Below are 11356 nucleotides of genomic sequence, written 5' to 3' on the forward strand. Positions count from 1 at the left end.
CCAGGCCCGCTGAAAAGGTGCAGTTAGCGCAATGCCTACAGCAGGTGCTAACCAAACCTGATATTTGCCACCTCAAGGGAAGGGAGGGCGGGTGCTGCTTTACTTGTTGCCTGGAGAAAGGGCTTCTAATACCCAGGCTTCCAATTTTTAAAATCTTCTGCCCTTATGTTCCCAGGGGGTGAGTCAGCATCGCCACACTGACCCCCACCCATCTCTCCTTCTGCAGCAGGTAGCTGGCTCCAGGGAGTTCTGGCACTTCCAAAATTAGCATGAAAATTGGTAAAAAAACCAAATAATGGCTTTTTTTAAAACCCTGTGGTTTTTTAAAACTGAAAACAAAGGACCTTAAATATAGTGCAATAGTCCAGTGTGCCAGAGAGCATGAGGTTATGGCACACAGAAGGATCGTGGAGAAACTGTGTGAAAGGAAGGAGCTGTGGTAAGCGTAGTGATTGCTGGACTCATAATAGGAAACACAGGATGTGAATAGGCCACATATCCTTGGGCAGCATGCTGGGTAGGTTTTATTCCTTGCATTTGTGTGCCTTTCTATCTGGCATTTATTATGCAGGATCAGGCCTTTAGTTATTTTATTTATTAATCCCATAGTTATCTAAAATTATAAAATATGCAATAGTATTTTGATATACAGTTTAACATCAGCAAAAAGAAAAGGAATACTTGTGGCACCTTAGAGACTAACCAATTTATTTCATAACGCTCAGTTTTTTGCACGCTAGAAAAAACAAATTCCAGAAGTCAGTGAGACAAAGGCAACTGCTATTCAACAGTGATAAAAGAATAAGTAGTCATAAAATAGTGGTCACAATTGATTTATTTCTCAATATGTAACAGTAATGAAATAGGCTGCTGTATATTTACTAAACAAAGGACGATTATAAAAGGAAACAAGGAACACAGTGGTTATTGTTTAAGTAGATGATGCATTATGGGACATTGTTATTCTGAAATAACAGTATCTGGTGTAAAGAGAAAAGGAGTACTTGTGGCACCTTAGAGAATAACCAATTCATTTGAACATAAGCTTTCGTGAGCTACAGCTCACTTCATCAGATGTGTGGTTGTGGTGGGTCCTTCTCATACCACCTCCCAAAAAGCGTCACTGTTAAAACTGGTTTAGATGTACCACTCTGACTGATCAAACGTCCATCACTTAATACCTAGATGAAGAAGAGGACAATAAAATGACATCCTTAACAAAGCAGCAATATGACATGGTGCACAAGAGACATGCATTTATAAGGTAAATGTTAAATATTTTGAGGAAACAGTTTAATTACGGAAAGTCTTGAACCATAACATACAAAGCCAAATTGCTTTCTGAGGCCAATTGCTGAACTGAAAGGGCACCAAATACATGTTTTTTTCCCCCCACTATTAACAAGTTTGTCTTAGGTTTGTTTTGACTTTGTTGCAATATTTTGTTACTTTCCCCTATGAGCCCCCTGGGAAGCTAGTTTGAAGCAGCTCAAATACATCCTCCTACCTGAAATTCGCCGGACGCCAGCTGAACCCCACTAAGCAAGACTTCTGGGAAGACGTAACTAGTGCCAAATGTGCCACTGAGAGAGAATGCTTCAAACCTGGTGTGAGCAGTAGCCACTGGCAGCCCACATGTTTTCAAGTCTGTGCTTTCACACTTCAGTAGTGTGCATATCTATGAGGAAGAGAAAAGGAACGTGCATTTAGGAGAATCGTTTTACTAATAGTAAAATTTGACTGTGTTTTCTTCAAGACCAGATGGTACCAATTCAGCTCAATTCTTATGCCAACGAACCACTAAGGTACTGCATCAGGAACAAACTTTTTTGATCGAAGGGTTTCCAGCTCTGCAGCTTGTCTCCCTAGCATGTCTCTCCACACTGCTCTCCCCTCCCTCACCTAGTGCACACAAAGGCAGTGGTTTCTCTCTATCAGCTGGTTTTGGCCTTGTAGCCTTTCCAGATCCACCTACCCACTGGATACCTCTGCTCCTGCTTGACACTTTGTCCCCCTTCTTTTGTCCTATTTCACCCTAGACTGTTCCACTTTTCTAGACCTTAGGCACTGAGTCCATGGGTACTCCGGGGCTGGAGTACCCACCAGCCACAGCTGTTTGGTGGCTGACAGAGGGGTTTGGGGGAGGGTGGAGAGCAGTGGGCGGGGAAAGGTCCGGGGAGGGGGCAGAGCAGGGGTGGGAACAGATGGAGTAAGGGCAGGGCCTATGGGGAGGGGGCAGAGCAAGGGCATGTCCTCAGGAGAGGGGGGCGAAATGGGGGCAGGAAGAGGCAGAGTGAGGGCAGGACCTTAGGGCAGAGTGAGAGTGGAGCACCCCCAGGGAAAACAAAGTCAGCACCTTTGCCCTGGACCCTTTTTTATGCTCTCCTTAAGAGCCACCTCTACCATTTCCACTTGTTCTTCCCACTCCTCCATCAAAAAGTTGACTTTTAACCAATAAAACTGAGACAAGTTCTTTGATGGAGAGCTCAGGCAATCTTATACACATTGTTAGCACCAAAATCACTTAGTGGCCTAGCTGGTGGTCTATCAGATATTAATTTGGATGTCTCCATCCAATTCTTGGTGGATAGGTGTCTACATAATAAAGCCAGCACCATAATTGACACCCTGTTGCTGGCCATCTCAGCAGAGATTCCAAGGTTGGAATGGGTACAGAGACTGACTTAGCCTTTTATTCCCAGAGACAATCCCTCCAGGTTGGATAACATGAGGCAGTATAAACTGCTGTAGCCTGTTTTATGGAGAAGTAAAAGACTTGGTCCACAGCACTGGACATTCGGCAAGAACTAAAATAATTTTATCAACTGGACCAAACAAGAACTTTGATTCCATCAAAATGACTTTTTGAAAATGTATCAAAGGAGATATAGAGTGGCTAAAATATCAAGACACATAATGGGATTATAATCTGTGACAGCTGGTAAGGAAAGTGGTTGGTGACAGGTAGAAGAAAGTAAATTTAAAAAGGACCTGTCAGTAATTAGCCAATATAATAGATTTGCTCAAAAAACAAAGGACAGTCCATATTATGTAATGTGACTAAACAAATTAATATTTACAGCAAGATAGCACTTAATGGTAAATCATGGTCTTTCCCAAATGGTTGGTTAACAGAACAAAACATTGGATATTTCCAATAAAACTTTGATACTTTATATATGCTTCATTGACATGACATGGCAAATAAGAAAAAACTCAATCTTCATGAATTCAGCTGAGTAAAATATCTTGTACAGTTGGATGCAATCAACTGAGATTTTAAAAATAATCATCAGATAAAGATCAACTCTGATGAAGGAGACAGAAAAAGATTGTTTCATTCCAATTTTCAAAGTCACTAACAGCATCTCAAATACATCTTTCCGCTATTTAGCATCCTGAAGTTGTCTCTAAGACAGCACAGTGGACAATGCAAATGGTGAAATAAAGACGGGAGAGAAAAAGGGGTGGAGAATATAAAGATCTATTCTATTGTGGAATAATTTATTATAATATAAGATCAATTCCCTCATTTCACATGAACTCTGAGTTTGTACCCAGGGTCATTTCAAGACTTGCTATTTTTGGCATGAAGGGCAAGCAGACTCATTAGAAATTACAGCATCAACTCATCACTAGCAACCAAAGGGCCACGCAGAGGAACATGAGAATACATCATTGTCCCTTTTTTCTCCCAGGATCCAAAAGCATCTCCTACGCAAAGAAGCCTCATCAACATATATATGATGTATATGTCCCCAAAAATAAGCTTTACCTGCAAATAGTATTCTCCTTCAACAACATGAAGGCCATCAAAAGCACCCAGCACATAAACTTCATCTTCTCGCTTCTCCGCCATCCTGTAGCTCAAATGACAGCAAAGGTCTTTCTGGCAAACTGTACGATTTCCTTCAGGCTTAGTTAGTTCAGTGAAGGTGAACTTATCATAGAAAATGACTCCACAGAAATCCCAGTCATCTGGTGAGAAACGTTTGACACTTGTGGCATATGCGCTCCAGTTAACAGCAGCAGGGTAGGTGGGAGAAAGATGAGGGTGTGAACTCAGTTCCGCAACCAGGAGGTGACCATTCTCTGTATCCATATTGTAATGAAATGCCCTGGGTCCATCAGGTGCATAGATACCACTCCCTGTGAGCGACAGGCAAAATTTTCAGTCCAAAAGAATCAGCCATTTGAATGATATTGTCCTTTTCATTTTCCCCAATGCTGTTCTATTCTATTATGATGTCTAGAACATTACCAAAAATTAACCTCCCAAATCAAACCTTTAAGAACTCAAGTCTTTTCTTAAAATTCCTGGAGAAGGGACAGGGTACATTAGGGTGACCAGATAGCAAGTGCGAAAAATTGGGGTGGTGGGAGGGAATAGGTGCCCATATAAGAAAAGCCCTGAATATCAGGACTGTCCCTATAAAATTGGGACATTTGGTCATCCTAGGGTACATGGTGTTCTTATTGAGACAATGGGCCAGATTCTCCACTGTGGCTGAGATCTCCTCAGCACCACAGAAGGGGGCTGGGGCATGGTAGCATGCAGTGCTGTCAGGAATCCAATTATGGCTCCCTGAGTCTCTGCTCAGCTTGGCCCCACTGCAGAACAGAGCAGCTTGAGGGCTGCTGTGACGTATGCTAGCTGACAACAGACCTAAAAGGGTCATCCACCAGCTGAGAACAGCCAGAGCCCAATGCACTCACCCTACAGCCCTACCCCAGGGCTGGCTATGCTGGATTTACCCCACTTGAGAACTCCATATCAGGGGAATCTGGCTGACCAGATAAAGGCAAATCAGGGAGAGAAACTGGACCATTTATTAGAGTATTGGATTCCATGCCACACCTATATACTTTCCTGAATCTCTTCATCTCTGCCAATCATAATGGACCATGGGGGACAAAATATCAGATGTTCTCAGCATGACACTCCAGTCAGCACTGTGTAAGAGTTTCTATGCATGGGATGAATCCTATGACAGCCATCCCATATTCATTCATTCATAGAATTTAAGACCAGAAGGCACTATTATCACCATCTAGTCTGAGGTCCTTCAAAACATATGCCTTAGGACTTCCATTCTTGAATTCCTGCTTCAAGTCTATCTGCTGGGGATGAAGAAGAGCATATCTTCTTGAAATCATCCAATCTTGATTTAAAGATTTCCAGTGACGGAGAATCCATCAGAATCCTTGGTAAATTTTTCCAATGGTTAATCACCGTCACGGTTAAAAAATTGTCCTCGTTTCTAGCCTGAATTTGTCAAGCTTCAATTTCCACCCATTGGATCTTGTTACCTTTGTCTGCTAGATTGATAAGCCCTCGTATAACAGATGAGGGCGAGACTGGGAGACATCCCTTGTATTTCAGACAACGTGAATACGATCAGTGACCCTACCCTAAAATCATGCAAGCATGAGATCTAATAGGTTTCAAAATGCAAATGTGGTCCTTTGCTAAAAGATCATATTCCATTTACTTAGTTCTCAGTAAACACAAGGTCACATTGTTTTAAAATAAGTGGGAGAAGAACAGTGCTCGTGACAGCCCTGAAAACTTGGTTCTAAGGGGCTGAACATTGCTGAATGGTGCTACAAACTAGTCTTGCGTTTGGTTAGTATAAATGGAATCTTGCATGCTGGTTTTCATTTATTACCCAGCGTTATGACTGTATTTTATAGTAATCTAGAATGGGTTTTGTTCTTTAGCTATTGAAAATTTTGTGTGAACTAGCTGAACTAGAGAGCATTTGAGGGTGAAGGCAACCTAGTGATATGTGTTGAGAAGGGAGATTGAAGAGGACTGTTTATCAGCAAAAAGCCAGATTTAATGGCTCAGAGAAGCCAAGCAAAGAAGCTGCAAGATTTTGTTCATGCACAGCAAGTCAATAAAAAGAACAAAGGAAGTTCCTGAGAAGCTAGGAAGGAGAGAGGAAAAAACATAAAAAGCAAAAACACAGTGAGTTTTGCTCTGTCCTCATTTGCCATCAGGAATATCGAAATTAGGAATGAGGCTACCATGGTGGTTTTTGGCTTCAGAAGAAATACATTGTGCAGCATAAAATAATCTCAAAGAAGAGACAGAGACTAAAGAGCCAGTATTACAAAAAGAAAAGGAGTACTTGTGGCACCTTAGAGACTAACCAATTTATTTGAGCATAAGCTTTCGTGAGCTACAGCTCACTTCATCGGATGCATACTGTGGAAAATACAGAAGATGTTTTTATACACACAAACCATGAAAAAATGGGTGTTCATCTCTACAAAAGGTTCTCTCTCCCCCCACCCCACTCTCCTGCTGGTAATAGCTTATCTAAAGTGATCACTCTCCTTACAATGTGTATGATAATCAAGGTGGGCCATTTCCAGCACAAATCCAGGTTTTCTCCCCCCCCCACCCCCACAAACCCACTCTCCTGTTGGTAATAGCTTATCTAAAGCGATCACTCTCCTTACAATGTGTATGATAATCAAGATGGGCATGAAAAAAGTATTACAAAAATAATTCACTTAACCCCAAACAGCAAATTACCTGTCATAGCCATGCTGGTGTTGTGTGTATCAGCCGCAAGGAAATTGACATGCATCCCCATAGCCCAGGCAGAGTGGAATTCAATAGCAGTCAAATGTGGTAGGACATTCATCCAAGCAGTGGGAAACAGCACAGTATCCACATGTAACTTGCTCACCAGAGTCACAGCAGGGTCATGAAAAAGTATGTCGAAGCAAGTGAAAATGCCGAACTTTCCAAAGGATGTGTTGAAAGTGACAATCTCTGGCTCCTTGGGGGAATCAAACTGAGTTTCTGACATAAAGAGATTATACTGACAAAACAAACCATAGGAAGAACACCGTTAAAAGGCACCTAATGCAATAACCTGGAAACATTTTATAAAACTGTTAAAGGTGACCTGCATTTAAAAAGAAAAAAAATCTAAACGTCTTCATATTGAACATGTAAAGGTATATCTACACTGCAATAAAAAAACCATGGCACCAAGTCTCAGAGCCTGGGTCAGCTGGCTTGGGCTCACGGAGTTTGGGCTATGGGATAAAAATGGCAGCATAGACATTCGGGCTTGGGCTGGAGCCTGGGCCTGAAACCCCGCAAGGCGGTGGATCTCAGAGCTCAATCCGAATGTCTGCAATTCCCCACAGCCCAAGTACATGTCAGCTGATTTGGTCCAGCCATGCGGGGGTGATGCAGGCCTTTTATTGCAGTGTAAACATACTCTACATTTCCAAGTCCGTCCCAATAACCAGTTGAGTGAAGCCTGATCTAACACTCTACTTAATGATATTTCTCTGTCTGTTATGCGATAACTTTTGAACACCACACCTGATCAACTCCAAAATTTCAGGGGATGTTCTAGGCATCAATGGTCAGATCCCTATTGATTTTGGTGAAAATCAGGAAAATCAGAAGGGGGTAAAGGGAGATATATGGTTAGTAGAGCTAGCAGCTTTAACCACATTTGAAATTGTGTGTAGATCAAAGAACTGGTTGATGACAGCCATTAACACCTTCCAGCCTAGCAGCACTCTCCTGCCCCCATCCCGTTTCAACTAATCCTCCCAGTGCAGTTTAAAAATGTTGACACCTTGAGAGATTTCCCTCCCAGACTGACAGAAAAGAACAGTGTAATGTTATTTCTTACCTTATGGTAGCGTGCCACCAATTTCCCTTCTGAGTCAAAGACAACATTAGTATTGTATTGATAGTGACCATCGCTGGGGCACTTGGGATCACTGGAATTACATGGCTTCTTGTCTCCAATATTGGCAACCACATAGATAGAGTTATTTCTTGCCATGCAGCTGAGCCTTTCCTGCACTGCCGCAGGAGTAAATCTAGTTCATTTTTGGCAAAAGGAAAATGCATAAAACAAAAAAATAACCCAGGATCAAACTAAATTCAAAGCTGAAAAAAAATGAGAAAATAGGCTTCAAAGTTAATATTTGAATGGCACACTGGCGTTTAGAGCAGCAGCTGTTATGGAGCAGCTGAGTATTAGGAGGCTTTTTATTTTTTAATCCTGCAATTGGAGCTGTGCAGGCAGACTATCAGAATTCACGGACAGCTCCTTGACCTCAGTGGACTTCTGCATGGGTGGAAGGAAGGGTCTGCTCTCAATGATCCTACAGCAGGATGGAGGCCTTAGAATGTCAGCTGCGTGGAACAGGGTGTGAATCCCCCTAGGTATTTGTACAGCACCTACCACGATTGCCTGAAACTGGACGGGGGCTATTACAGTAGAGCTGAATGTAGTATGGATTTGTCAGTTCAATTTGAAAGATAACCAATTTTTTCCTAAATTGGTCATCAGATTGAAAAAACTAAAAACTGTTTTCAAATATTTTATGTTTTTGATTCATTTTGTGTTGACTCAAAATGAATTTTTAGTTTTATATTTTGATTCAGATATTTTGGGGTGTTTTCATCATGTATGTGTGTGTTTTAAATTGGCCAAATTTTAATTTATTTTGAAACGAAAAGTAGGAATGAAACATTTTGACTTTATCAAAAAAAGTTGTTTTTCTTAGCTCTATTTGTCGAGTTTGTGAATAGTTTTAGAGTACCAAAAAATGCATTTTTCAACAAAAAAAATCTACTTGTTGAAAAAATTTCTCCCAACTTCGTACAGCAGTATAAATATTTAGCATATAAAGAAATGCATGTTGAATCCCTCTCCTTGCCTTGCTTTTTGTTTAATGGGAAAGGATGGAGGGAGCAGGGCCTGCTTTCCTTATTCTTCAGGTTCCCCCAGACAGTGCACCTCTCTTCACATGTGTGATCATAGTCTGGTTTTTACATTGATCTTCAAAACATGAGCAGCAGCCTTTACCTGTCACTATAAATATAATGCATTATTAAAAAAAAACAATTAAAACTATAGCCAAGATGATGGCTCATGGGGCTGAGTTCAAGTGTGTCCAAAACATTCATTTCAAACTACTAAAATTGGTTCATCTGCCCCTTTAAAAGAAAAAGAATGGAGAGAGACTTCTGTGGTGCTATTGACTAGCAAATTGTTACACACACACACACACACACAACGGTTTCCCTTTAAATTCATAGAAATGTTCAATTACACATCCAAAATTCTAGGTACAGCTTCATGTGCTACTGTGTGGCAGCAGGGCGAGTAGGAGAGAGCTGTAGTAGCAGCATGGAAGGTTGATCCTCAGCACAAATGCCCCAGACCTGTGCAAATGCTCTGAGAATTCCTCATGAATCTTGAGACACAGGCAGGATTGAAATATCATGCTTCTTCCCCATTCAGCAGGCTGACAACAGACTTGCGAGTTCAGTACCTGCAAACACGGTAATCAGAGCCTAGGGGATGGTATAATCCCATATAACCCTCATCTTTAAAAGCCTCGTCTTTCACGCAATGGGGACAGAAATGCATGTAAAATTATACACAAAGGTTAGATAAGGAGTCTATATTTTACAAATTGGATTTAAGTGAGATCCTATGTAAACTAATATGAAAATTAATCCTTTCACAAATATTCTAATCGATTTAGAGGCATGGCTTACATACCAAAAGACATTCTGTCTGCTCCTTCAAACAAAAAAATTAGTTAAACCCACTTAAGGATGGTTAAGACCAATACTCAGCCACGCAAAACCTTAAAAGCAATGAAAGCTCCAGTTAAGATGTATTGAATACACTGTACCCCCCACCACACATACAACACACTGACTGGGGGCGTCAGTCAGCTCCCAGGGGTACAATCATACCCAAGCCCTGGTGATGTATGTGGGTGGCTAGCGTGAGCCACTGCGGCCACTTTTAGATCATTAGCTCAAGCAGTGCTAGCATGTGTCTGTCTACCTGCGCTGGGAAGCATACTCTCAGCTCCTGTGCTGACATAGCCAAAGAGACTCTGCCCCTATATGCATACGTCTCAGAAACCTCCAGTATGTTCAGTAACCCATCCCCCACACACCCCATTCCTCGCAATTGAACTATAATGCAAACTTTTAACTCTGACTTCAGTAACGTAGACTTCGACAACCTGATAAAGTGTATGTGTTACTTTTCCAATGGAGAAGTTATTGTTCCTGTTATTTTGACCCTGTTACTTCCCCTCCTCTACTTGTTCCCCCTTCTACACTACAAGTACACATCTTTTGTACATACCTCTAAAGCTCTTCATAGCTTATCCCCCACCCCGAAAGCTCCATATCTGCACTTGTTTCTTATCATGTTACCCCTTTGCCTCCTCTGTTCCACCAACAATGCCAGTTTTGAAAACCCATGTTATCTGCTTCTCCTACAAGCAGAACATTTTAGACAGACATTCGGTTATTTAACTGTTGTGTACAATAATCTTGGAGTCAAATTCAAAAGACCTCTCAGGTCTTCTGCATTTATCATTAATCCACTTCTCTTCAGACCATTAACACATTATTTTAAAGCTATTTGGAAGACACTTCATAAGGGATACCTTTCAGGGTCAGTGCAGGGAATCCAGTTTACTTGTGGATCTGGAATGTCTTCAAGATAGGGGAAAATGGTGTCTCTTTTGAAGACCCAGCCATAAATGGCATCTTCAGGAGTCACAATGATATGTGCACCCTGAAACAACAGCTAAATTAAGCACTTACCACCAAGAACAAAACAAATAACCAAGAAAATTAAGAGACAATACCTGTTGGGCTGCTGCTTTGATGGCCCCTTCCAAAACATCCATATTTTTGTTCATTAGCGTCAAAGCCTCGTCAGATGAAACAGGACTCCCAGTGACATCTGGCAATATAACAGAGTGCTCATACACTGCTGCAATGTAGCTGTCCAAGGCAAAGGCCTGAAGGATTGAGAGTATAAAAACCGTAGCATATATATGAGGCTGGAACATGATCATTGCTGATGCTCAGTGGTAAATGGAAAACAGAGCAAGTTTCTGAAGGGTAAAGGAGAAAAGAAGACAGGTGGCAAAGTCCAGCTTTCTTATTAGTTTACTTTGGCAACAATTCTCTGTGAAATTATCTGGGAAAACACAGCATTGTGTAACAAGATTACCACAGGTAAAAAAACAAAAAAAAAAAACAACAAACCATCTACACAGTTAAACAGGGGAGTGATATTCACTGAATCACTGACATGAGAATAACTGTGCCAAAGGGACACACTAAACGACATCTGTCTAGAAATAGAGGCCCAAATTCTGCTTTGCTATAATGTGCAATTCCATTGACTTCAGTAGACTTGTGCAAAGTAGAATTTGTACCAGGTTGGTGCTTGGGTCCAGTCCAACTCCCATTAAGGCCAATTCTAGACAAACTTGTGCAATTCACACAGGTAGTAGTTTGAATTGTATGTTGTCTTGTCTT

General features: G+C 41.3%; 1 protein-coding gene across 1 annotated transcript; it reads right to left on the reverse strand.

The window, feature by feature from the left end:
- Nucleotides 1-817: 817 nt before the first annotated feature.
- VNN1 (vanin 1) lies at nt 818-10926 on the reverse strand. The gene is made up of 7 exons (XM_073337344.1): nt 10675-10926; nt 10471-10601; nt 7671-7863; nt 6545-6836; nt 3776-4149; nt 1508-1678; nt 818-1181 (listed from the first exon to the last, which is right to left on the reverse strand). The coding sequence occupies exons 1-7, from the start codon at nt 10885-10887 to the stop codon at nt 1071-1073; spliced, it is 1485 nt and encodes a 494-aa protein (XP_073193445.1). The 5' UTR covers nt 10888-10926; the 3' UTR covers nt 818-1070.
- Between the last annotated feature and the right edge of the window lie 430 nt (nt 10927-11356).

The sequence above is a fragment of the Lepidochelys kempii genome, chromosome 3 (assembly GCF_965140265.1).
Source record: "Lepidochelys kempii isolate rLepKem1 chromosome 3, rLepKem1.hap2, whole genome shotgun sequence".
Taxonomy (NCBI): domain Eukaryota; kingdom Metazoa; phylum Chordata; order Testudines; family Cheloniidae; genus Lepidochelys; species Lepidochelys kempii.